This window comes from Hemicordylus capensis, chromosome 2, assembly GCF_027244095.1.
Source record: "Hemicordylus capensis ecotype Gifberg chromosome 2, rHemCap1.1.pri, whole genome shotgun sequence".
NCBI classification, from domain to species: Eukaryota; Metazoa; Chordata; class Lepidosauria; order Squamata; family Cordylidae; genus Hemicordylus; species Hemicordylus capensis.
The window spans coordinates 219,124,235-219,151,450 of record NC_069658.1 but is presented as its reverse complement, the minus strand read 5'-3'; the positions used below and the strand labels follow the sequence as shown (position 1 = coordinate 219,151,450).

Genomic DNA, 27,216 nt, shown 5'->3' with positions numbered 1-27,216 from the left:
GCGCGACAAAACCCTTTGCACATCCTCAGGAGCACTCTTAACACGCACACACCGCCCACGTGGCAAGCCCTAGCGCTCTGAGCTGGGAGTTGAGCGCTCCTCCTCCCTTTTTTTCATGCGCGCCGCGCCGCAGTCGGCCACCTGCCCCTCTCCCCCCCCCCGCTCTGTGACGTCCCCACCTGTCGGCCACGCCCTTTGTCCACATCGGTCCTCCGGTAGAAGAGGAGGGGCTACCTGCCTAGTAGCTCCGCCCACGACGAGGCGCTAAGCGGACAGAGGACGGGGCGGTGGCGTAACTGTTTCGTCTTGCTTCACGATGGGCGCTTTGCAGCAGCGCTTCGAGGCGTTCTTGGAGAAGCCCGGCTTGCTGGGTGACCTCCTGGGCACCCTAGAAACAAAGACCGGCGTCAGGCGCTATTACCTGGCCACAGGTGAGCCCCCCTCCCTCTCTCTCTGAGACTTTGCTGGGATTAAGGAAAAGTAATGGGGAGGGGGTGCCCAGGAAGTGCTCAAGGTTAGCCCCTTCTCACCCCTGAAACTTGTGGCTGTAGGGTTCAGGAACTCTGTGCGTGCTCAGAGAGATCAAAATAGGTGCTGGGACTGAACACTAGGACTCCCTAGTGGAGCTTTTAAAGCTATGTGAGGCAGCAGGTATGTTTCGCTTCTCAAGAGAGAGGGGAGGGGGCTCGTAAGTGCCAGGCACTTGGGAGCTGCTGTCCACCGTCTTCCTTCCTGGGGTGGTTCTCTGTGGTTGGAATTTCTTAAAAAATTGTAAGCTCTTTGAAGTTTGAGACTTCTGTAACTCTGCAAGGTGCCAGGTACACTGATGATGCCCTGTTATTGTTTCCTGCACCCCTGGGTGCCTGCTGTAAGTGTGCCTTTGAACTGCAAAGGGTGAGGAGGGACTCTGTGCATGCTCAGAGATGATTCCTGTTGAATATGGTGTTTTTGAAACTCCTGGTAAAAAGACCAGATGGTCACACACACCCTCCTCCTTGGATACACAAGTTAAAACTGGATTTCTCTGAGCACAAGCAGTGTATTTCCTTCTTCCTACGGAGTGAGTATGGTCCATGGGATTAAGTTTAAAAGCCTGCAGGGAGTGTTTCTTCTAGGTGAGCACCTTCTTTCTCCCCCCCCCCCCTGTGATAACTAACATTTTATCTTTGTTTTTATCTGGTTGTGAACTGCCCAGAGATGCAAGTTTTGGGCAGTATAAAAATATGTTAAATAAATAAAATAAACTCTCTCAGATCTCTCTTCCAACTCGGTATCAGCTGTCCCTTGGCAGGCATAAAGGTAAAGTGTGCCATCAAGTCAGTGTCAACTCCTGCCGACCACAGAGCCCTGTGGTTGTCTTTGGTAGAATATAGGAGGGGCTTATTTATTAGCTGAAAACGCTCACAGAAATCCCTTTTCTCTTCTCACACTCCATGAGGGCTGGTCCCATTGGTTATTTCCCCCTGTCTTCCTTCTGCTGATTCAGCTCTGTCTCCTGCTCTCCTCCTCCATCAAGGTGTTTGTAGGTTGGGCTGTGATAGTTTCGCTGCACACATCGCCACAGCTACCTGCCTCCTGCTCTGAGGTTCCACAGCTCCAGTGTCAGAGTATGGTCACTTCTCTCCCCTCCTATTCATGGGGGAGGTGGGGGGTTACCCTGTCCCCTCCAAATAATCGGGCTCCTGCCTTGGGCATCTTTCAGATCTCCTGTCTTTCTCTTCTTCTCCCTTTGTATTATCATGGCTCTCTTCCTTTTGTGACCATCTCAGAAGAATCTGCCGCCCCCTTTTACTGCTGCAGAGTAACCTGTCCTCCCCGTTCATTTGATTTCTGAAATAGCCCCTTCCTGAAGGATTTCCAGTACATCCTTGAATGTTCCCTTCAATACCTCCTGTGGCCTCTTTCTCCTGTATCCTCCAGTTCTAAAATAGTTACCCGGACCAACTTGGCTTCACTTATTCCAGCATCCTGATTTCAAAAGCGGCCAACTGTGTGATATTCGGAGGTAGGCTATTTCTTCACATAGAGGTTCAACTGCATTATTGCTAATAGCCGTTGACAAACATGACCTCCATGAACGTGTCTATTCCTTCTTAAAACTACCTAAGCTAGTAGCCATTGCCACATCTTATGGCAGTGAATTTCACAGATGAATTCTATGTCCTGTGAAGGAGTTTTTTGATGTCTGTTCTGAACCTACTACCTATCAGTTTCACTCAGGTGACCCTGTTCTAGTGTATGAGAGAGCAAACTGCTGATTAGATGCCCCATCTTATCTCTTCCTCTGCATAATCCTTCTCATTTCCCCCCTTTTTGTGTGTCTTCTCTCTTCCCTCCCTACACCAGTCTTTTCTGTCTACCCATAAAACAGCCCTAGTGAAAGAAAGAAGGAAAGGCACCTTTGCTTGATGAATGAGAGAGAGAAAGAGAGAGAATCTGGCATCTATATTGAATAAGGCTTGATCACGTGTGGCTTGGAAGCTGCTTAAGGGAGCAGAGTCCAAGGAAGAGGGAAACAGGTGTGGGGGGGTGGGGAGGTGCCAGCTTATTTCCCCTTAGTCATAAGACTAACCAGCTCAGCCTCTACTTAAGAACTCTAAGGCTGACCTCTCTCATCTCCCTTCAGAATATTATCTATACAATATTGATATATTCAAGCCCCACCCACACAGTGCTTTTCCAATCGGAAGTAATGGAGAAGAAACACTGTACTGATTGGGCAGTGAGGATTCCATATGCAGATAGGGAAGAGGAGTGGGTAGGGGGTGAGTGAGCGAGGCGAGTGGGTGTGTGAATGAGAAAGGTGAGTGGGGGGAGGGGCAAGCGGGGGAGGGGCAAGTGGGGGAGGGGCAAGCGGGGGGGCAGTTGAGTGAGTGGCTGAAACTGAGCAATAAAGCAGGGGCTGTGGCGTGAAGCAAGGAGGGCAACAAAGTCCTGGCACACAGATGCTCTATGTGGGTTCAGCTAGTTGTTAATCATTGTATTTATTGGTTGTCCCATAACAATTGTTCTCTAGGTGGCTCACAAAGGTGTTTTGCTTTAGCAGCAGAATAAAACATACAATTAAAAATGTATTAAAAAAACAATAAAATGCAACTAAGAGCAAAACTTCTGAAAAAGCTAAAATGCAACTTAAACAAGTTCTGGTAAGAACTATTCTACCTACTTTCTTTTCACTATAATATTAATTGATGATTACCATCCACACAAATTAGCCCACTTGCACCTCAACCATGCACACGTCCACCATCCTGAGTCGGGATGACGCCGTAAACTATGCCATTGAGGTGTCCCTACAACTGTACCACATTTGGTTAAAATCGGTTAGGTGGCCCACAGATTAGCCCACTTGCAATTCAAATGTCCATGCATCTGCCATCTAGAATTGGGGTGAATGGCATCCTCACAAACAACGCCACTGAGGTGTCTCCACAACTGTACCCAATTTAGTTCATATTGGTCCAGGCATTGCGAAGTTGATAGGGTCACACGGACACACAGAATGCCAGGTGATCTCATAAATTTACTTTCCTTAACAAAAGTAGGCTTTAAAATGTTCTCTTAAGCCTGGGTGAACAGAACGGTTTCACTTGGCATCTAAAAGAACATAGTGATGGTGACAGGCAAGTGCTTGTTCAAATGCTCATTCAGAGCATTTCTTCTGCATTATCCTCTTAATCCTTCCAACAGCCCTGCAATGTGATCATTGTTATCCCCTTCCTCATATCACAGATGTGGAGCCGAGGCCAAAAGAGTATCACCTGCTTTAAGCCATCTAATGAGTTCATGGCCAGGCCCAGGCAAGATCTGAACCCAGAGCTTCCTGGGCTATCTCCTTGGGCAGGGTAGGGGCAGGCCGCACTACTATTAAAACTAGCCTAAAGGAAGCTCTGAGTTAACATGATTGGGCTTTCAAAATGCTTCAGGACCTTCCATTTTAATTAGACTTTTTTCACGCTTGGATCCTGCAATCCTATGGGCACTTACCTGGGAACAAGCTCCACTGGACGCAGTGGACTTGCTTCTGAGTAGATGTGTGATTGCACTGTAAAACCTGTGTGTCTTGCTCTGGGGTGGGCCTTCTCAAAAAAATGACAGTGGGAATGATACTTCTGGGGAGGTGATCTATGTAGTGCTGGGTATTCTGCTTGCCAAAAGATTGGGGGGGGGGCGCTTGCCACTAGTGAGCTGGCAAGTGGGTTTGTAGATACCTGCTTGTATCCTGCCCTTCCTCCAAGAAGCTCAGGCTACTTTCTTAGCCTTGCAACAGCCCTGTGAGGTAGTCCGGGGCTGATACTGGTTGGCCTTGGTCGTGTTGCTTCACTTCAGAGGAACAGGCTGCCGGAGCTAGATTTCCCACAACCGAATGCAGCAGCCAGTGTCCCACACTGATTCTGGGAACCGCTTCCTGCATCTGATAAAGGCCAGAGCAGGTTCTTTGCCTGGGGGTTGGTTCCTTCAACTGGAACATCAGGTTTGCTGCAAAGCCATGTTGTAACACTGCTGGGGGAAGGAGGAGGCTGGGCCCGCACTCTTCCAATACCTAGAATAAACGGGGTGGCCTAAGTCTGGAAAATGGGTGGCAAGACTACCACAGCCTGAGAAAGCTGCCTTGGTACAGGCCAGTGTTCCCCTCTAACAGGGATTCTCAAATGTTGTTGAGGATAACTCCCAGAATCCCCAGCTGCAATGGCTTTTGCTTGGGGATTCTGGGAGTTGTAGTTGACAACATCTGGGAATCCCTGTTGGAGGGAACACTGGTATAGGCAGCTGGCGGGGGGGGCAGCATTCAAGGGGCTCCAGGTGCTGGACTAGAACCAGGGAGACCCACGTTCAAATCCCCATTCAGCCAGGATACTTGCTGGGTGACTCTGGGCCAGTCACTTCTCTCTCAGCCTAACCTACTTCACAGGGTTGTTGTGAGGAGAAACTTAAGTATGTAGTACACCGTTCTGGGCTCCTTGGAGGAAGAGCGGGATATAAAATGTTAAAGAAATAAAGAAATAAAAGGGGAAATCCTCATAGAGGAGGGCGAATAGATGCTCAGCCTTGTTCTTTCTGTTTGGGATGCCTTTAGGAGAGTGACCTTAAAATGGTGGCCACCTTCAATGTGTGAGCCATTTCAATGGCCGCTGCAGAGTGTAGAACCCAGAGGAAGACTGTGGTATGCAAGTTCAAGACAGTGGTGTACTGTTGAATCAGGAATATTAACAGTTTAATGAGACAGATACTATGTACAGACTAGAGAGGCAACTGCAGACTGCTTGTCAGTGCTCTTGCTGCTGGCTGTTTGTTAGCCCTGCCTCTACTCCAGGACTGAGAGACAAGTAACTAAAGCTCTACTCAGAAGCTGGCTGGAATCAAGGACTGGATTAAACAAAAACGCCACACACGGTACTGTGCTTTTTTCAGTGCTGGAAGGGCCCTTTAAGAGAGTCAGAACCTCTCCTGTGGGGAAGCACTGCCCAGCACACTGTACATGCCTTCCAAGTGGGTGCAGGGGCTCAAGAGGGCTTGGTTTTCCTTAAAGGAGCCCTTGCCTGGTGCTGGGCAAGGCACAGCACAGAGTGGTGAGAATGGCTGCTTCTGCATGGTGCCGGGGGAGCTGTGCAGAGCATGCAGCTTCACCCAACAAACAATGAGAGAGCCACACTTGGTTGGTGCCACCCCACACCCACCCACCCCCCGCCAGGCCTTACACTGCTTTAGGATGTGGTCTGCTAGCAGAGTTGTTCTTCAGGATTCATCTCCCTCCCTGGGGTCCCTAGAAACTAAACCTCTGAGTGGGGGGATGGATGCACCTTGCCTCTGCTCTAGCACACATGCATGTCAGTGCGCGCACATTAACACTAAGGCATGCTTGATTAACAAGCAGGACGTTGCCGGTTCGAATCCCCGCTGGTATTATAGTGGGCAGCAGCGATATAGGCAGATGCTGAAAGGCATCATCTCAGACTGTGCGGGAGGAGGCAACGGTAAACCCCTCCTGTATTCTACCAAAGAAAAACCACAGGGCTCTGTGGGCACCAAGAGTCCGAATCGACTCAGCGGCACACTACCTTTTATGCCAGTGCTGTAAGTTACTCCCCTTGGAGGATGTAAGAAGATGCGCTTGTTTGCTCTTCCCAGATCTGCTTCCTGGCAGCATCTCCACATAGGACTGGGAGAGACTCCCGTGCACAACTTTGGAGAGATGCTGCCAGTCACTGTGGACAATACTGAGCTAGAAGGACCAGTGGTCTGACATTCTGTAGGGCAGCGTCCCCTGTCCCTAAGGCACTGTGCTTGCCGTTTCCCACCTCCTAGCTGAAGAGATGCATTTTAAATGGTGGACCATTCATTGTAGAACGGTCTCTTCAGATATGTCTGTAAGCAAAAGATCACACACCCTCTTGCCATGCTAACTTGTGGAAGGCAGATGTGGCAGAGGAAAGAGAGAGAGAGAGAGACTGTTGTGGCTTGAGAATCGGCATGTTGCAACCATGTCCTTATCCATGAAACATTGGCAGGTTGTGTGCCCCCTGCCCCAGAATCCTGGGGGAGATAGTCTAGTGAGGGTGTTGAGAATCTGCAGTCTCTGCGCCTCTAACCCTTGCAGGACAAGAATGTCCAGGGTTGCATAAGAACAGGCCAGGGGCGTAGCAAGGTTGGAGTGAGCCCAAAGACAAGATTTTAAAATGCCCCCCCCCCCTCACTGGAGCTCAGCTTGTGAAGTAAAGAAATCCTAAATGAGGCTGAATAGTGGTAACAAAAAGCATAGTAAAATTGTGGTGTATATATAACCTATGTGCCACAATAGAATATCATCCTAAATTATTTTTTTAAAGGTTTTGTAAATTGTGGACGTTGCAAGCCATGTAATGGTACTAGAGAAAGACATGCTGTTCTGGTAGCTCCAGTTCTTAACACTGACATCAATTTCGGAGGATGAATACAACTGAAGGAAGCCCGGGCGGGTGTGTGGCTGGGGGGATCAGTCATGTGACTTGCCTCTGGGGGGCCCCCCAAGGCATTGGGCCCTCAGACAACTGTCTCCCCTTGCCCTATTATAGTTATGCCCCTGGAATAGTCCTGGATCAGACCCAAGGCCTGTCTAGTCCAGCATCCTGTTTCACACACTGGCCCATTAGATGCCTCTGAGAAGCCCCCAGGCAAGAGGTGAGGGCATCCCTCTCTCTTGCTGTTGCTCCCCTGCAGTTGGTATGTAGAGGCCACCATGTCCTTATCTATCCCATCAAGTGCTGGGAAGCTCCAGGGTGCAGCCCTACTTGGGTTCTGGGTTTCCCTTGGAGCAGAGATCCCTGGAGGCTTGAAGTGTCTCTGCCATGTTTAATTTAGTTACAAAAACTGCATAGCATTTGATGGAATTGAAAACAGGCCCATATGGAACTGAAATGGCCCTGCGTGCTCCTGTATGCACGGCATCAGGTTGCCTCCATTCTGCGGTGCTTCAGCTCCGCTCCCTGCTCATATGCAATCCCTGGGCTCTTCCGAAAACCCATTCTGTCTCTCTCTGTTGCCTAACACCTTGCTTTCCTGTGGCTTTTCTTAAGCTGACTACTCAGACACCTCTCTGGGGTGGGGGAAGGAGGATGGTGAACTGCACATCCACCCCTCCCTTCAGGCAGATTCCAAGCGCATCCTACAAGACCCTTCACAGCTTATCTCCACCATTCCCCCCCTGCCCTGCCCTGCCCTGCCCCGCAGGTTGTTTACATCCCCTGGGCATCCTGAATTATCAGCCAGTGAACATGTGTGCCTTATGAAAGAACTGGCTGGCCACAGGGGCATTGCTACAATTGAACATGGTGGTGGTGTGTGTGTGTGTGGGGAGGTGTCCCTGGGCCCTGCTCTCTCCATCACACCTCTCTGAAGAATTCAGGGAGGGGGAATTCTTTACTTCTTATCCCAGGGCCCACTCCAACCTTGTTGTGTCCCTGGCTGGCTAGCTAATGGCAACCCTGAATAAAGTGTGCCGTCAAGTCGATTTTGACTCCAGGCACCCACAGAGCCCTGTGGTTATCTTTGGTAGAATACAGGAGGGGTTTACCATTGCCATCTCCCGCACAGTGTGAGATGATGCCTTTCAGCATCTTCCTATATCGCTGCTGCCCAATATAGGTGTTTCCCCTAGTCTGGGAAACATACCAGTGGGGATTCAAACTGGCAACCTTCTGCTTGTTAGTCAAGCATTTCCCCATTGAGCCCCTTAAGGTGACTGTTATAATACTGGTGGCACCTAAATGTTGGGAAGCCATCTAATGGCACAGCAGGGAAATGATTTGCCTAGCGAGCAAGAGGTTGCTAGTTTGAATCCCTGCTGGTATGTTTCCCAGACTATGGGAAACACCTATATTGGGCAGCAGCGATATAGGAAGATGCTAAAAGGCATCATCTCTCACTGCGTGGGAGGAGGCAATGGTAAACCCCTCTTGAATTCTTCCAAAAGAAAACCACATGGCTCTGTGGTCGCCAGGAGTCAACACTGACTCGAGGGCACCACTTTACTTTACTTAAATGTTGAGGATTAACTTATATTCCTATTTGCTTAAAAAAAAAAAAAGGTTCTACATATAACTTGCACTCTTCCAAACAGTAGAAGCAGGATCCAGTTTCACTCCAGTTTTCTGGCTGGTATGTGAAGGGTTTTGCAACGAGACTGGTGGCCTGGACTTTGCCATCTGATGTTTAATTATTCCCCGCAGGTGACAGGTCTCTGAATTATCTCCCTGATCTCTCATTGGGCAGGTTAAAACCATTTTGCCCATCCCCACCCACCTGCTTGTGATCAGTTCAGTGTTTTTTTCCTAGCAGTCCTGTGCTGAATCTGAATCTTCCTCCTAGTCTGTGCAAACTCCTCTCCACTGTGTTGACTAGGCTATGAAAAGGTTCGCCGAGACTTGATTCTAAAAGCTGTAATAGAGAAATTAAGTTGCGTTAAATTTAACTTACATTTTTTCAAAGGCAATTGCATTTTAATGGATTTTTTACATAGTCAAGTTTATGAATTTCAGAATGCTGTCTCTGAAGTACAGTAGACTTTGAACTACTGCAATGCTTGAGACTAACTGATCTTTTGTATATCTTGGTTGACTGTATACAACACATAACTGTGGCCCTTTAAAGGATAAGAGGTGTATTGTGGCAGAAGATTTCATGGATAAGAGGTGTATTGTGGCAGAAGATTTCATTTCTAAAATCCATCCATTGGATGCAGTGAAGTGTTGACCTTAGTTGGAAAATTCTAAATCCATGAATATAGAAATAGGGCCATAGCCCTCAGTGGCAGAGCATCTGCTTTGCATGCAAAAGGTTCTAGGTTCAATCTCTGGTATCTCTAGGTAGGGCTGAGAGATTTTGGCCTGAAACCTTAGAGAACTGCTGCATGTCAGGGTAGGCAATTCTGTGCTAGATGGACAAATGGTCTGACTCAGTATAAGGCACCTTTCTGTGTTTCCTAACAAATCTGCTTCTGCAATAGATTAATAACTCAGCTGCCTGCTTTCTCTTTATTCTGACTAGGTTGCTTTCTCCTAAATCAGACAATCACTTGGGTCTAAGAGGTATTTGCTCAGTGAAAACAAGTGCTTTGCAAGATAGCTTCTCTCAGAGCTGAGCACTGCAAAACCAGAGCTGCCAGATCACTCTGCAAGAGATTTCAGAAACTTTAAAAAAACAAAAAACGCCTTTTTTCACTGAGTATTTCAGATGCCAAGCCTTGCAACAGGCTACCTCTGGTTTGCAAATCAGGATATGTTTTGCTAGCAAACTTTGTAAGACTGAGGTCTTTGGCTAGCAGACAGCTTAAATATTTCTATTTTGCTCTAAATCTCAGTGGCCTAAATCTCTTGTTTCAGTAGGAAAAAGTGCTTATATGTGGACAAGATGCATATGTATATCTTGTTTCAGGCATCTCGTGGGCCACTGTATGAAACAGGATGCTGGACTAGATGGGCCTTGTGCCTGATCCAGCAGGGCTGATGTTCTTATATTAGCTTTCTGCACATAACCGAGGATATATTTTTACTGCCTTCTTGCATTCAAACCTTGTGATTTGGAGGTTTTATTGCCTTTCCCCCAGTTCTTCGACATCTCTTAAAAACCAAAGAGTGAGCCTCTAGACTCCTTTAAGAACATAAGAAGCTGCTAGTCAGACCATTTACTCAGCACTGCCTACAATGACTGATCCTGACTCTCTCCAGCGTTTCAGTCTGGGGGATCTTTCCCAGCTCTAGCTGCCAGGAACTGAACCTGGGACCTTCTGCCTATAAAGCGGGGGCTCTGCTACTGAATATAAATAGAGCAAATATTTATATACTGCTTTTCAACAAAAGTTCCCATAGCGGTTTACATAGGTATAGATAAATAAAATGGCTCGCTGTCCCCAAAGGGCTCATAGTCTAAAAAAGAAACAAAAGAGACGAGCAGCAGTCTCTGGAGGGGTGCTGTGCTGGAGACGGATAGGGCCAGTTGCTCTCCCCATGCTAAATAAAGAGAATCACCACTTTTAAAAGGTGCCTCATTCCTCAGCTAGCAGGGGACTACTGAGCTGTGGCTGTTCCCTCAAACTTCTGCTTACAAAGATAATGGAAAACATGCAGGCAGGGTTCTACCCAGTTTCTCAGTAAGAACTAAAACCGCTGCTGTCCATGTTGTTCTGGCTAATGGATGGAAAGGCATGGGATGACTGCCAGCCTGTCTAAACTGACTCTTTTTTAAAAAAAGGATAGTAGATCAATCGAGTTACCTGAATTATGTCAACGCTCGAGATTCTCTTCAGTCCCGCAAAGCTGCAGAAACTTGACTTGCAAGCCTCCACTGTGTATTGGCCCAGAATTTCTAGTTGCAGCCTTTGATCAATGCTCTGGCATTCGTGGATCAATAAGGGGCGCTCTGCTGGTTCACACCAAAGGCCCACTTAGTCCATGGTCCTGTTTCAAAGTGATTAGCCAGGGCTTTCCAGGAAGCCCACAACTGGGACACGAAGACAACAGCCCTTATTTGTGCCTAGTGTCAGCTATTCAAAAGTAGACTGCCTCTGAGCATGGAGGTTCTGTTTAACTATGTTGCTAAATAGGGATGTGCACAAAACTAGAAAACCTGGTTCGGTTAGATTCGAACCGAACCAGGCCTGGTTCGACTCTAATTCTAGTGCGAGTTGGGGGGGGGGGCGTGTTTCAGGCTGTACACACCACCCCTGCTGGAGCAGCCAGGCCCCCAAGACCGCAGCAGCCACCGACAAAGGCAGCATATTTAAGGTAATCTGGAATATCCCTCCTGCCACAGCTCGTTTGTTATAGGCCCCTTGCCGTTCCCTCTTCACTTGAAAAGGGGAATCCTTAGTGGATTTTCCTTTACCAGTGTTCTTCGAGCTGGTTCTGCTGAACCAAAACCCCTTCAAGCCGAATGGCTTGGAATTAAGCCAGTTCTCACACCCCTCCGGCTAATAGCCATTTTTGAATGTCACCTCCATTCATTTGACAAACTTCTGTGGCAATGAGAGGCCTTGAGTGTCAGCAGCTGTGCATGTGTGTACATGTGTAAATACACGCGTGTGCACTGCACATGCATCCTAACTCTCCCCTTTTGATCTGGGCCACTGTGGCCCCAACTTAAAGCAACAGATTCCACACCGGTTCCCTCTTATGAACACATCCTGTTATCCTGGAGATGAGGCCATAGCTCAGTGGTAGAGCATCTGCTTTGCCTGTAGAAGGTCTTGGGTTCAATCCCTGTCAGCATCTCCAGGTCGGCCTGGGAGAACCCTGGCGAGATGCTGCCAGTCAGAGTAGACAATACTGACCTAGATGGACCAAGGGTCTGATTCAGCTGAAGGCCGTTTCCTGTCTTTTAGGGAAGAGCTGTGTCTCTGTAGAGGAGAACTAGCTTTGCATGCATGCAGAAGGCCACAGGTTTGGTTCCTGCCAGCATCTCCAGGTCGTTCTGGGAGTGACTCTTGCCTGCAGCCTTGGAGAGCTTCTGCCAGTCAGTGTAGACCAGGGGTTCTCAATTTGGTCTCCAGATGTTTTTGGACCCCAGTGGCCTTTGGCTAGGGATTATGGGAGTTGAAGTCCATTAGCATCTGGGGACCCAACGTTGAGAATCCCTGGTGTAGACAATATGGAGCTAGAAGGCCCAGCGGTCTGATTCGGTATAAGGCAGCTTCCTATATTCCTGTCCAACACTTCTAAACATGACCGTGACTCTGCTTTTGGTAACTGTATTGCTTCACTAGTGCTCTCGCTTGGCCCCTCTCAGGTACCATTGCTTTCCTCGGACTCTACCTGATGTTTGGCTACGGGGCATCTCTGCTTTGCAATCTTATTGGCTTTGCCTATCCGGCTTACGTCTCGTAAGTACCCATTTCGAGAGCTAAGCGTTCTTGTCGATCCCCACGTTTGGGCTTATTTGCACTGGGTAGCACATCGTGGGAGTGGTTTCTCAGAAATGCCCCTGCGGAAGACTCGGTATCATTTGCCGGGGCGGGGGGGCAGGATTGATGTCCAGCCTTCAAAGAAAGGAATGGCTTGGCTCGCTTGCTCGAGTCGGCTCGGACCTTCCTGCGTTGCCCCTTGTGTCTCTCCTTCTGCCCAGTGCTCTGGATTTTGAAAGGGGCAGGGTGCAGAGCTGATGTTGGTAAGCCTCTTAGTTCTAACTTTATTTTAAAACTTACAGGCTGCTTTTCCGTCCAGAAAAGGTACCTGCCGTAAGCATGACCACAGCAGATCTGTAAACTGCAACCTGGTTGGATCCAGGTCGCAGCTTATGCATCTGCTCCGCCACGATCACGCTTACGGTGCTGCCCCCTTCAGACAAACGGTGCTGTATCCGTGATTGTTGATGTGATCGACAGCGGGGTGGCTGGACCTTTTCCCCACTTCTGCCTGCTGTAACTGTCTGAGCTCCTGGGATGTTTATAACGTCTCTAGGGTCCAATGGTTAAGAACATAAGAACAGCCCTGCTGGATCAGGCCCAAGAATGCCCATCTAGTCCAGCATCCCGTTTCACACAGTGGCCCACCAGATGCTGCCGGAAGCCACAGGCAGGAGTTGAAGGCATGCCCTCTCTCCTGCTGTTCCTCCCCTGCAACTGGTACTCAGAGGCATCCTGCCTTTGAGGCTGGAGGTGGCCTGTTGTGTGAACCAGGCCATAGTGTTATAACAGTAGTCGATTAAACAATGACAAATGGGCTCTTTAAGTAGTGCAAGACTGACAGTGAAATCAGCCGGTCACAGGATCAATTTAACTATTATTGAAGGAACATGAGAAAAGATGGTCTTCACCGGATTTTGAAAGGTTGAAGAGGCCTCCTAAGGGTGAGGACAACTGCTGCCAGTCTGTGAAGACAATACTGAGCTAGATAGACCAATGATCTGACTCAGTATAGGGCAGCTTCCTATGTCACTAAAGTGCTGGTGATGTCTTTCAAAGCCCTGAACAGTTTGGGCTCAGGCGATGTAAAGTTCCCCCACCAGTGTGCCACACTGACTTGCTTTGAGTCAGCCCTCCAAGTGGGGAACCAACTTGCCCCATGATGGACTGGGAAGGGCACATCTCTCCCAGTGAATAAGGGAGCAAGCCAGTTCCAATAGTGGGGCATTTAAACTCCTTTCTGGTGCATTATGGGGCAGCTCGGCTCACAAAGCAGGGAGTTTAAATCCTGTCCTTCTAGTGCTTATTCTAAATAAACAAAACTTGTGGTGCCTTTGTAGCCATGGGGGGGGCGGGGGTTGGAAGTGTGACTGTGTTTAGGGGGCAATGTGCCCCTTTAAAAAAAAATTATGAGTGGCTCAGATTAAAAAAGGCTTGGGGAAAACAGATCTAAAGGACTCTCTGCTCTTGTATAAATCCTGCCTGGCTCTGTGTCCCACCACTGATAGATGCGTAGCTGATGGGAAAGTGGGACGGGGCCTTTTCTTCAGTGGCACCTAGGGAATTCTCTATCTCAGAAGGCATATTTGGCCTCCGTCCCTACTGACCCTGAGATGCTTGGAAAAGATCTTTCTTGAGCACAGGAAAGTGAGCCTGTTCTCCTATTTGATTTTAATGTCTTTCTCCTTAATTTTTAAATTTTGGGCTGTAAGCTGCCATGGGGGCCCCATATTGTGACTGCAGGGTGGGATGTAAATATTCCCTGGCCCAGTTGGCAACCCCAGCTAGGAGTGCCCCAAAGTTGAGCACTTGGGAGTGACGTAACTGATGTGGGAGACCTCTTGTGCGGATGCAGCTGAATTGCAAGGTTGTTGCGGGGCGGGGTGGTGGATCTTGGGAGAGTACGAGGGTCTCATCCTTGTCTCTGGGCCACAAGAAAAGATTGTGCAGCTCTGTGAAACTAAAAGGACTTTGCAGGCGCGGAAGATCGGTTGTCACTGGCTTGACTCGTCTTCCTTTTTGTTCTGCCGCCTTTCAGCATCCAGGCCATTGAGAGCTCCAACAAAGAGGATGACACGATATGGCTGACATACTGGGTGGTCTATGGCATCTTCAGCATTGCAGAGTTCTTCTCTGACACCTTCCTGTACTGGTTTCCATTCTACTATGCTGGCAAGGTAAGCAAGCAGGTGGCTGTTGGGCAGGTCAGGATCTGCAGAATGAGAACCTGGCTGCCTGCCTCCTGGATGATTACATGTCTAAATAGAGCCGCAGGGTGTGTATGTTTCTAAATATCAGTGGTTTGGAGTTGAATGTCAGGGGAAGAGTCAGGCCCTAGAACTGTAGAGTATTGGAGCTGGAAGGACTGTTGGAAGTCTTCGTTAGACCCACCTCCTTCTCAGTGCTGGAAACCACTTGTAGGCGTCTGGCAGCAGCTGGAAGTGGGACGCCATGGACCTTTTTTCCACTCCAACAAGGATGTTCTCTTAGCTGGGTTATTGGGGAAAGCTATTGGCCCTGACATCTAAGTGGAACTTCCGTGTTCCAAGGCAATCTGTCCACTAAGTAGAAGATGCTGGGGGGGACCCACCTAGGAAGGACCTCTCCATTGTGGACTTCTCATTGTGGACATCTCCGCTTGTGGATTTCCCAGAAGCACCTGCCTGATCACTGTTGACAGCCGAAAGTTGATAGACCTTGGGGCTGATCCAGCAGAGCTTTTATGGTCTTACTTAACTAAAGTGGAGTGGGGGTAGGTAGCTTCAAAAAAAAAGAAAAAGAGGGCTGAAGTGCTGCAGAGCTCTGCTCCCTTCAACCCAGACATATAAGGGCTGGATCCAGTGTTCCCTCTTACCGGGATTTCCAGATGTTGACTACAACTCCCATAATCCCCAACCAAAGGCTATTGCAGCTGGGAATGCTAGCAGTTGTAGTCGACAACATCTGGGGAATCTCTGTTAGAGGGAACACCTGCTGGGTCTGGTTCTAAGACGACCTCTCTGTGCTGAGAGTTTCCTAGTTCTACAGTTGAATTCTGGCTCCAATAAAGCCCTGGAGCATGTGAAGCTATGAAAGATCTGGAACGACCCAGAAGGCCATGAGCATGTTATATGAGGGATTCTTTTTTCCTTGTGTCCTAAATCTGTTGCTCATCATAAGAGTTAAGAAGCGACCCCAGAAGTCTTCTAGTCCAACAACAAATATTTATATACTGCTTTTCAACAAAAGTTTCTGAAGCAGTTTACATAGATAAATAAGATGGATCCCTATCCCCAAAGGGCTCACAATCTAAAAATAAGTGTAAGACAGACGCCAGCAACGGTCACTGGGGGTTGCTGTGCTGGGGGTGGATAGGGCCAGGTACTCTCCCTCTGCTAAATGAAGAGAATCACCACATTAAAAAGGTGCCTCTTTGCCCAGTTACCTCCTGTTAGCAGGTCCAACCTCCTGCTCAGTGCAGGAAGTGCATCAGTTTCAAAGGGCGATTCCGGGTTCTAGAGTTATGGGAGATGGAGAGAGAAACCTTTTCACAGGCTTGGTAATGCATAAGTGCCTGATGTCCCCACCAGTGTTCCCTCTTACCGGGATTTCCAGATGTTGACTACAACTCCCATAATCCCCAGCCAAAGGCCATTGCAGCTGGGGATGCTGGGAGTTGTAGTGAACAACATATGGGAATCCCTGTTAGAGGGAACAGTGGTCCCCACCCTTTAGTCTTTTTCTTCTTCAGGAGTAGGTGGCAACCCTTCCCACGTCACTCTCTGGTATAATCCAGGTGTGTGTGTGGTGGTGGTGGTGGGGGTTCCATTCCTTCCTGTACAAGAATGTGGCAGTCCCTCTGGCAGTGCTATCAAAACCCGCCCGTAACATCCTTCAGTTCAGAGCCAACATGGTGCAGTTCACTGAGCGCTGGATTTGGATTGGGGAGGCAGGTTCTCTGCTCAGTCGGAGACTTGTCCACACCCTGCCTTGCAGGAATGATTGCCAAGCTGAAACACCAGGCGGAGCCCCTGAGAGAAACTGCTGTGTCCCCATTCTAGAGCAGGGGCAGGCAACCTTGGTTGTCCAGCTGTTGCTGCACTAAAACGCCCACCATCCCCAGCCACAATGGATGATGGGAGTAGTAGTTCAGCAGCAGAGCCAAAGTTGCCTACCTCTGTTCTAGAAGCCCTCTTGCAGCACTTGCATTCTCAAGCCTGTGGTTGATTCTAACCTGGCTGGCAACCTGTATTTTATTCACCTTACTGTTACTGCTTATATACTGCTTTTCAATTAAAGGTCCCGCAACAGTCACTGAAGGGGTGCTGTGCTGGGGTTGGATAGGGCCAGTTGCTCTCCCCCTGCCAAATGTAAAGAGATCCCCACTTTGAAAGGTGCCTCTCTCTGCTCTGTTAGCAGGGGGAATTATCTGTTTAACTGTTAAAAAAAAAATCCAAAAACTTATGGATGTTGTAACCAGTTGTGAACCGCCTTGAGAACTGCTTATACTGTAGGCAGATTGTAATATTAATACTTTAAGTAAATATTGATTTAAAGTATTTATATCCTGCCCCCACCCCCAAAATACAATGCTGACTGAGGGCTCACAAAAATGGAAAAACTGTCAACCTGACAAAACATCAAGGATCAACATCAAGGTTCAATACAACGTTATTGAAATGAGTACAATCGCTAAAAACAGGACCCAGTTAAAACCAGATCCAAGAGCTGAAAAAAGTTGTTAAAAACCCACCAGATATAGCTGCAGATTAAACACTGAAGAGCATGTAAAGGTAAAGTGTGCCCTCGAGTCGGTGTCGATTCCTGGTGCCCACAGAACCCTGTGGCTTTCTTTTGGTAGAATACAGGAAGGGTTGACCATTGCCGCCTCCCACGCAGTATGAGATGATGCCTTTCAGCACCTTCCTATATCGCTCCTGCCCGATAATAGGTGTTTCCCATAGTCTGGGAAACATACCAGCGGGGATTCGAACCGGCAACCTCTGGCTTGGTAGTCAAGCCATTTCCCCGAGCATGTATGTATGTGCAATACACTTCTCTCTCTCTCCGCCCGCCCCCCCCGCCTGCACAGTGTCTCTTCCTGCTGTGGTGCATGGCTCCGGTCTCGTGGAACGGCTCGCAGGTGCTCTACCACAGCCTCATCCGGCCCTGGTTCCTGAAGCACCACCGGGCCGTGGACAGCGTCCTCAGCGACCTCAGCAGCCGAGCTGCCCAGGCGGCCTCCACTGCTTCCAGGGAAGGTAAGTGGGGTCTGCTTGGGGGGCCACCGTCTTACTGCCTTGAGCAGCTGTTTCCCGGAGCCCAGCAGGGGCGCCCCTGGCAGCATCGTGAAGGATGCAGGCGGGGCCATAGTGGCACATCTGACCTTGGCAGGAGCCGGCTTGGCAGGCAAGCCCTGAATGGCCGCCCGTCTGCTTGCTTTGGCCAAGAGGTGCCTAGCTTCCACCGTGAAGAGATGATGCCTTAAGGCTGGGTCAGGGGCTTTGTGCTGTGCAGAGCCTAGCAGGTGACGGCACAGCGGTGCTTCCTGTAATAGGGATCCCCAGAGGGATGTTGCTGACTACAAGTCCCATCAACCAGCGAGCCAGCATGGTGTAGTGGTTAGAGTGCTGGACAAGGACCAGGGAGACCCGAGTTCAAATCCCCATTCAGCCATGATACCTGCTGCGTGACTCTGGGCCAGTCACTTCTCTCTCAGCCGAACCTCCTTCACAGGGTTGTTGTGAGGAGAAACTCAAGTATGTAGTGCACCGCTCTGGGCTCCTTGGAGGAAGAGCAGGATTTAAATTTTTTTTTTTTTAATCCCCAGCTGCAGGGGGTGATGGGAGTTGTGGTCAACAGCCCCATTACCGGGAGCCCTGCTGTGCATTGTTCCTTGGACTGTGCATCACGTATCACTGTTCACAGTGACAAGCGAGATAGCAAGATCGTCAGGGGGCAGGGAAGGCTCGTGCTGCTGGGTGAACTGGCCGCTGCATCCTGTCATTCGGGTCCATGCATTCTCTCTATCCTTTTTGGCTTTCTGTCCCATCTGCATGACTCTCTTCTTCTTCTTCCTCCTCTGCTCAGTGCTTCAGTCTCTGGCGGAAAGGCATGCTCGTCTGGAGCCGGAGGCTGCCTTCCATCAGAACCTCCACTCTCTCGTACGTAATCCTCCCCGTGGTTAGAGATAGCTGAGTTCTCATTACTCCCACCCTGTAGACCAGGCCTGCTCCACTTAGGCCTCCCAGCTGTTTTTGGACTACAACTCCCAGGATCCCCAGGCATAGTGGTCAATAGCCAAGGATTGTGGGAATTGTAGGCCGAAGTTTAGCAAGCCTGCTGTAGAATCCAGGGGCTGTTTGGGGGCATCAGAAGAGCCCCTGCTGTGTTAGGGCTCCATCTAGCTCAGCATCCTGTTTCCCACAGTGGCCAATCAGACGCTTCCAGGAAGCCACTAAGCAAGGTAGGAAATTGGATATGGAGGTATCCTGCCTCTGAACATCCAGGTTCCTTTTGAGTTAGGATTAATGACTACAGAGATAGCTCAGTGGATGAGGATCTGCTTTGCATGCAGAAGGTCCTGGGTTCAACCTATGGCAGCACCTCCAGGTAGGGCTGGGAAAGACTCCTGCCTGAAACCTTGGAGAAGCTGCTGCCAGTCAGTGCAGACAGCACTGAATTTGGACAAATGCTCTGATACTCTAAGGCAGCTTCTTATGTTCCTGTCTGATAGATGCATTCAGGGCCGATGGCCTCTTCTAAAGCCAACTAAGCCAGTGGCAATTGCCACATCCTGTGGCATGGAGTTCCATACAGTTTTGTAAAGGGCTTCCGTTTTGTCTGTCCTGCATCTGCTCTCAGCTTCCCTGGGTGAAATGCATCGCTTCATAGATATTGGATTATCTTCAGAATGTGTGTTGTATAATTTGGTTTATTTTAGAGCACGTTTGACTTGGCAAAATGTGATAGAAATGGTTAAGAGGGTGGTGGCCATGAGCAGGCTTTGGGCAAGCTACCAGTTGCCGCCTTTCTAACTAGGCTCTACAGTTTTGACTCTCCTGCAGATGTTGGGCTACAACTCCCATCATCCCTTGACTGTTGGTCACTGGGGCTGGGGATGATGGAAGTTGTAGTCCATCTGCAGGAGGGCCAGAACTGTGCAGTCCTGCTCTAGAAGATATATCCAGTGCCTCAGGCTCAATTCAGAAGTAAATGTTAAGCTTGGCACTTCTCTGAAACACGAAATGGTTTTTGTTGGGCAGGTCCATCGTCCTTTTCTTTTGAGCATATCCTAACACAGGTCTGTGGATAGCCATCTTGGTGGTGACTAGGAAACCTTCAAGAGTTCAGTAAAGGAGGTTTCTGCAAACAACTTCTGGTTACTGATGTACCACAACAAATGGCATAAGTGAGGCCACCTTTAAAAGGAAGAGGCCCATCTAAGAGGAGAGCTGGTCTTGTGGTGGCAAGCATGAATTGTTCCCCTTTGCTAAACCAGGGTCCACCCTGGTTTGCATTTGAATGGGAGACTGCATGCATGAACACTGTAAAATATTCCCCTCAGGGGATGGAGCCACTCTGGGAAGAGCACCTTCATGCTTGCATGCAGAAGGTTCCAAGTTCCCTCCCTGGCAGCATCTCCAGATAGGGATAAGAGAGATTCCTGCCTGCAGTCTGGGAGAAGCTGCTGCCAGTCTGTGTAGACAATACTGAGCTAGATGGACCAATGGTCTGACTCAGTATTTGGCAGCTTCCTATGTTCCTACTGCTTGGAACTAAGTAATGGACTGTGTTCCTCTGAAGTAGTAGTAGTGATATGGGATTTAGACTCAATCTTCCAACTGAAACTGAATACAAATGCATTTTTTCTGGGTAAACTGCTTTGAGAACTTCTGCTGAAAAGCAGTATATAAATATTTTTAAAGGCTTATACATTTTAAAAAAATGGTTTGCTTGTTTTTTAAAGATACTTTTTTGTTGTATAAATATTTGTAATAAAACTAGGTGGAAATACTGCCCCCAGGCTGGCCTACTTGGCTCTAGAAGACTGCTTATCCAAGGAAGGTGGCCTCGGCTGCTGGCTATGCTTGGATCTGGCTTAACACTCCTCTAACTGTGCACAAAGTGGATTAGGCCCTGGCTGCTGTTCCCTGCTAATGAGACAGAGGCCGGGATTTCTTGGTGGTGCGGAGGCTATTTTTAGTCTCTGTGCAACTGCAGAAATCCAGCTTGAGGGCTCTTGGCAAATGGAGCACTGCCTTTCTCTCCCCCCCCCCCCATACACTTGACTAGCGCGCTCTCTCTCTCTCTCTCTCTCTCTTTTTTTTTTTCCTGGAACCCCTTCTTGTTGTAACCCTCTTACAGAAGGGAGGAGGGTGGTAGCAAGCATGAATTGTCCACTTTGCTAAGCAGGGCTTACCTTAGTTTGCATTTGAATGGGAGGCTACATGTGTGAGCACTGTAAGATCTTCCCCTTAGGGAATGGGGCTGCGCTGGGAAGAGCATCCAAGTTCCCTCCCTGGCAGCATCTCCAGGTAGGGCTGAGATAGAGACTCAAACCTGCAACCTTGGAGAAGCCACTGCCAGACTGGGTAGACAATGCTGAGCTAGATGGACCAATGGTTTGACTCTGCAGAAGGCAGCTTCCTATGATCCTAAGGTCTTGCCCTGTGTTTTGTCCTTGCAGTATCCAAAGAAGCCGTGAAGCGAACCCTAGAAACAGAAGGCTAAGTGACTTTTTAATGCTTGCAAGATACCCAAATTCTGGATTTTCCATCAAAAGCTGGAAGCTTTGGAAAGACTTACTTGCACATCTCTGAGAGAACACACCGCTCCTTCTGGCACCTGACTCTCCCCGAATGCTGCAAATGCTGCCCAAAATGTCTCCCAAAAGCACCAGATTCTTACTTTTAAAAACTAACGCTGTGATTTTTTCACTTTTTTCTTTTCTCCTCCACCCAAAGGAGCTGACATGCTGGCTGGCCATTTCCTGATGACCACCTGTTTCTGAGCTCCATGGGGCAAGGTTCCGGGTGGGGGGGTGGGATTGAAGGGTGCTGCTGCTTTGGCCTCTTGGGTCTTGCAGGAAGAGCAACAAGCCTGAAGATGGCAGCACTGATGCAGTTGGTGTTGCTCCCTTTGGGTAGCCAAAAGGAGTCTTCTCTGAGAGTCATTCATTGACTGAGCAGCAGTTCATTGATCCTGTTCACACCCTCGCAGTATTTCTGGAGCAATTTATAAGTGTAAAGCAGTGAGAGAAGCTTCCAGGGTGTATGTACAAAGTTACCCAAAGCCACCTTCAGACAAGGAAGGAGGAGGCTCTGGTTTCTTCTAGAAGGCTTGAGTTGAATATTGCAAAAGGCAGATTAGGTGAAAGAGGTGGCCATAGAACTGGGGTAAATGTGGCTGTAAAACTGAGGCAAACGGATCTTCCACTGATCTATCTCTTCTTCTCCATCTTCCTGTGACCAAAGCTGCTTCTGTGGGAGCAAGATGGGAAGAGCCAACTCCTCCCTCTGCAAGTCCTCTGCCCAACGCAGCCCTGATGGTGATCCTGGGCTGTCTGCTGTGGGGATCCTTGAACACACTGCACTTTCCCAGTTGGGCCCAAACACTCTGGTGCTTCTAGTAGGGTCGAGAGTAGGTTGCCATTGGTCTCCAATATGATCATCACCTCTGTGGGAAGCTAAAGGTTTGGGAGAAACTGTCCCATATCTTTCTCATATTTGTCATCCTGGCCATTCTGCTTTGGGCTGCAACCACCTCCTTTTCTGAGAAACCTAGCAGATGTCTTAGCAGCGATGAAATGCAGTTCAATAGAGACCAGGTTAGAACTTCCTGTATCTTGATCCATGCTAGAAGGATGGAGTGGATCTGTAACTCTCTGTTTCAAATGTTTCGTGGCATAGAATTGACCTTGAAGGGCCAACTTTGCAAGTAAGGTAATGCTAAATTGGCTGATGGATCAGGGTCTGCTTTCTACTTTGAGACACAGATGTACTGTCCTTTGAAATTGCCTCGATCTGAGAATACAGAAGGAAACTTAAGATGAAATGTTTTTTCCTACCATTGTTTTTTCCTACACCTGCTGGTCTTGGAAAGGAAGACCCTAAATTACAGCAAACCTTTGACATATCTCTGAGATCTAATGTATACAGACGAAAGGATGGTCATGGTTTTCCTCCCAACAACTTTGTGTGCAAACAATCTGAAGCTTCATGGAATTTGCAGTTCCTAAGAGTGGAGGTTGGTGGGTAGGCACAATTGATCCCTTTTTTTTATTTGCTTTCCTCCAGCTGCTTGTATGTTTTCAGACAGCTGTGCAGCTTAGTCTTTAAAAAGCAATGGAAGAACTGGCAGCATCTCATGTCTTAAGTGCACTAGCTGGGCATATGAAGAAGCTTTGAAACGAGTATTCCAAACAGCAATACTGAAGTTGGCTTTAATGGATTCCTTGAGACATCTCTTCCAGCTGCAGCTTCCATTCTGGGGGGAGAGGGTGGCCCTAATGGGCCACTCTGATTGCATGACTGTTTGCTACCTTGAACTTACTTTGAGCAGGAGCAATGATGAGATGTGCATTAAAAAAACAAAAAACACCCAAAACATTCACAGCTTGTAAACTCCCTGAAAGCAAATCTCAAAACTGAATGTTGAAGGCTCTGGTTCTTCTGGGCAACTTTCTGTTCTTGATCTTAATGATGATGAATTTAAGATTTTGTCCACGGCAGTTGTGGCTGCCTATTTAAGTAAAGAAGAGATTGCTTACGCAGTTGTTGTCCTTGTGTTCTTTTAAATGAGTTTGAGTAATACAGTTGAAGATTCTCTCTCTAAAACCATGATGCTTCTATTGTGAGGGTCCTAATACAGTGTTGCCCAACCTTTTCACTCTCTCACACACACACACACACTCACTCACTCACTCACTCACTCACACTCTCTCTCTCTCTCTCTCTCTCTCAGCACACTGCACCCTCCCCATACCTCTTTTAGTGCTGGCAAAGCTGCTGTGTGCTTCTTTATTTTTGTTCTTCCTCTTTATTCTCAGCTGTTCCTCACATCCCTCCTGGAGCTGATTTACCCCAGGTGTGTTCCTGGAGCACTTGGGAGCAAGCCACCTCCAAAAATGGGGAGCCTAAACCCATTCTCATGCAGTGGAAAGGATGTGGCCTTTCCCAGTGCATTATGGGGCAAGTCAGCTTCAGAGGTGGGAAGCTGAAACTTCCTGCTTTTGTTGCCGACTTGGAGAAAGTCAGGCATGGTATGCCAGCCATCATCCTGTGCCACGGTGGTTGGGGCAAACTGCCCTAATGGATGATGATGGTTTCAGCTGCCTGCTAGTCACAGAAAGGCTAAGAATGGCCTCCGCCTGCCACTGGCTCAGGTGCTCAGCTTAAAGGTAGGGCAGGTAGAAGAACCTAGAACAGGAGTAGAAGAAGGGAGGTTGGAAAGAGGGCCAAGAAAATAGTGAGGAAGAGATGATGGGGATGGGGCCCGGGCCATAGCAAGTGGCAGAATCCCTGCTTTGCCTGCAGAAGGCCCCAAGTTCAATCTCTGGTAGCGTCTCGGAGTCAGCGTGGTGTAGTGGTTAGAGTGGTGGACTAGGACTGGGGAGACCTGAGTTCAAATCCCCATTCAGCCTTGAGACTTGCTGGGTGACTCTAGGCCAGTCACTTCTCTCTCAGCCTAACCTAGTCAGAGGGCTGTGAGCCACCTCCAGCCTCAAAGGCAGGGTGCCTCTGAGTAGCAGTTGCAGGGGAGTAACAGCAGGAAAGAGGGCATGCCCTCAACTCCTGCCTGTGGCTTCCAGCGGCATCTGGTGGGCCACTGTGCGAAACAGGATGCTGGACTAGATGGGCTTCCTTGGGCCCGATCCAGCAGGACTGTTCTTATGTTCTATTTCACAGGGTTATTGTGAGGAGAAATGTACAGTGGTCCCTCTACTTACGAAATTAATCCGTTCCGAATGCACATTTGTAAGTCAAAAAATTCGTAAGTCGAAAAGCGGTTTCCCATAGGAATGCATTGGGAACGGATTAATGCGTTCCGGAGCCTAGAAAAAAGACCCAGACCCCCAGTAAGGCTTGCAAACTGCACAGGAACATTTCTTTTCAAGAATAAACAGGCAGTAAACAGGCAGGCAAGTCAAGGAAACCGCATGTAAAATTCGTAAGTCGAGGAAACCCCATCTAAAAATTTGTAAGTCGAAAAAACCGCATCTAAAACCGGATCTAAAACTGCCGTTTGTAACTCGAAAAATACTTATGTCGAGTAGTTTGTAAGTCGAGGGACCATTGTAATATGTAGTACACTGTTCTGGGCTCCTTGGATGAAGAGCGGGTTATAAAATGAGTTTTTAAAAAAAATCTCCAGGTAGGCCTGGGAGAGACTCCTGCCTGAAACCTTGAAGAGCTGCTGCCAGTCAGAGTTGACAGTACTGAACTAGTGGACCAATGGTCTGACTCGGGTTTAAGGCAGCTTCCTATCTTACGAGATGGGAAGGCCACCTGGCCACGAGGAGGAGAGAGGCACAGAACTGCAACAGAGTGGGTGGACTTGGGATTTGGCAGAAAACAGCCTCACCTCTAGAAGCCTCTAATCATATCAGGTGTTTGCCTTGCATAGCTGAATGTCTGGGTTCCAGGGTCTGATCAGCCGAGCCCAGAGGAAGAACCGCCATGCCATAAGGATGGTGGGGTTGGCTTGGGACTTCCAAAGCTGCTTCCAAGACCTAACTTCACCTTGCGTTGAGTCCCTTACCTGGCCTGACATGCTTATATTTCCCCCCTCTAAAGAGCATTACTTGCTGGGGTGGGGTGGGGGTATCAGCATGGGCGTGGGGGTTGGTTAAATTCTCCCCTGCCACACTTCTGATCTGGGTTGTTGTGAAAGAGAAACTCAAGTATGTAGTACACCGCTCTGGGCTCTTTGGAGGAAGAGCGGGATATAAATGTAATAATAATAATAATAACAACAATAATAATAATAATAAATATACCCATACGTCTGGGTGCAAACCATGCTTTTCAGTGGTGCTTTACATCTCCCCCACTCCTGATTTCCGGTTTGCCAGCGAACTGCAAGCTGTGATTTCATGGAATGTTGACTAGAAATGACCCGGAGCCTGCACACCTGAGAGTTTTTAGTCCCCCAGCTACAATTTGACTTGGGCAGGGGGGCTCACTTTAATTCGAGGGCTGCACAAGCTGCTCATCTGCGGAGTCAGACGGCCAGCCTGCGAGGAGAACTAGCAAATGACTAGCCCACACTGATTGCGGGGATGCAGTGGGAGAGCGGAAGGGTTGAGAAGCTCTATTGCCGTGATCCTCGGTGCCCGCGCGCGCACACACACACACACGTACGTAGCTGCAGCTCTAAACGAGCAGGGTGGGGATGGGGCGGGGTGTGTGTGTGAAGCCAGCCAGAGATGAGCCAGGAGGCGGGGCACTGGCAGTGCTTTAGGAAGCATCCCCATTCCCTTAGGCAGGCAGCATTGTAGGCAGGTAGGAGGGGAGGATACCCCTATGCCCCACCCCCACCCCCATTTGACTGACAGGCTGTTATGTGATTGCAAGGGGTGCCACTGTGCCCACTGAAACTTCATTAACTTATTTGGAGGGGCAGTCAGCAGTACTGCCAGCACCAGCACCCCGAACCAGTGTCCTGGACCAGTGCTTCCCAATCTGTAGTGGTAATAAAATAATAATCTTCTTAGCCACCCCATAAATTGTTCTGTGGGAGGCTCACAACACAGCATTCAAACACACAATTAAAAAACAACAACATGTTGAATGATAACAGACCGTGGGTGGGGACACATCTGGTACTCCAGATGTGGCTGGACAACTCTGCATCATCCCCATTGTGGCCGGGGATGGGGGGAGATGTTCAGCAACATCTGGAGGGCCACAGCCTGGTAAGCCCTATCCGAAGCCACTGCCTAGTGGCCATCTCAGCCCTGCTCTGTACTTGAATGAAAGCATGTTGGAGGGAAGAGAGGGGAACTGCTTTACTCAGAAGTAGACCCTGGCTGAGCCGGGTGGGGTGGGGAGACGTATGAGGGATGGAACTGCACCTGTTTGGTTTCTGCTGGGTTATGCATTCGTGCATGCCAGATCACACTGTGTGACGAGGGCAGTGTTCTTCACTGTAAGGCCCAGGAGTCTGTGACAGCTCCCATTGACCTAAGTGCGGTTCACTGAATAATTGCTTGGACCTAGTTCACAGGCATAGTGTCCATTGGACAAAGGGGTGTGACTGTCCCTGGGCCCGGACTGGTCAGGGGGCCCACAAGGGCCCTCAACGCTACCATGCTGCACTGCCGCTGCCCTCCACAACACATGATACTATCCAGAATCTGAGTGTGCAGGCGCACAGGCCCAAGAGAAGCCTCAAGCTGGCTGGGAGTTGAGTGGGGGGAGCCCACCCACCACCACCATTGGGGGTGGCCTTCTCCCCCCTGGCAGTGAAGATCATGGGCAGTGTGAGTGGTGGGGCTGTGGAGGGCAGCAGTGCAGAGGGCAGTGGTGGTGCAATGCCCCCCCCAAAAAAAATCAAGGAGGGCCCTTGCAGACAGAGGGGGTGTGGATTGGGTGGTGGGGGGTGTGTGCTTTGTGTGCCAGCCTCCCGCCCCCGCCCCCCGGAACTTTGTCCCTGGGCAGCTTGCTCCGTGCCTAGCCTGGCTGAAGCTTAGGCCGAGGCTGTGTACATAGGAAGCTGCCATATACTGAGTCAGGCCATTGGTCCATCTAGCCCATTATTGTCTTCACAGACTGGCAGCGGCTTCTCCAAGGTTGCAGGCAGGAATCTCTCTCAGCCCTATCTTGGAGATGCCGCCAGGGAGGGAACTTGGAGCCTAGATG

General features: G+C 49.1%; 1 protein-coding gene across 2 annotated transcripts; it reads left to right on the top strand.

The window, feature by feature from the left end:
• Positions 1–210: 210 nt before the first annotated feature.
• On the top strand, positions 211–23,126 carry LOC128341531 (receptor expression-enhancing protein 6-like). 2 transcript variants are annotated; one of them, XM_053287781.1, is made up of 6 exons: positions 211–431; positions 12,259–12,352; positions 14,412–14,550; positions 17,445–17,613; positions 18,443–18,516; positions 21,042–23,126. In XM_053287781.1, exons 1-6 carry the CDS (start codon positions 317–319, stop codon positions 21,057–21,059), a joined length of 609 nt encoding a protein of 202 aa, XP_053143756.1. In that variant the 5' UTR covers positions 211–316; the 3' UTR covers positions 21,060–23,126. The 2 variants fall into 2 exon arrangements, with proteins under 2 accessions (XP_053143756.1, XP_053143757.1); XM_053287782.1 differs by lacking the exon at positions 18,443–18,516 and having other exon boundaries at positions 216–431.
• The last annotated feature ends 4,090 nt before the right edge of the window (positions 23,127–27,216 follow it).

Excerpts from the sequence above, each read along its gene's own strand:
- LOC128341531 (XM_053287781.1), top strand. The coding sequence starts at position 317 with ATGGGCGCTTTGCAGCAGCGCTTCGAGGCGTTCTTGGAGAAGCCCGGC. Across the intron at positions 12,353-14,411 it reads GCCTATCCGGCTTACGTCTC|CATCCAGGCCATTGAGAGCT; the intron begins GTAAGTACCCAT and ends GCCGCCTTTCAG. Across the intron at positions 17,614-18,442 it reads CTCCACTGCTTCCAGGGAAG|TGCTTCAGTCTCTGGCGGAA; the intron begins GTAAGTGGGGTC and ends TCCTCTGCTCAG.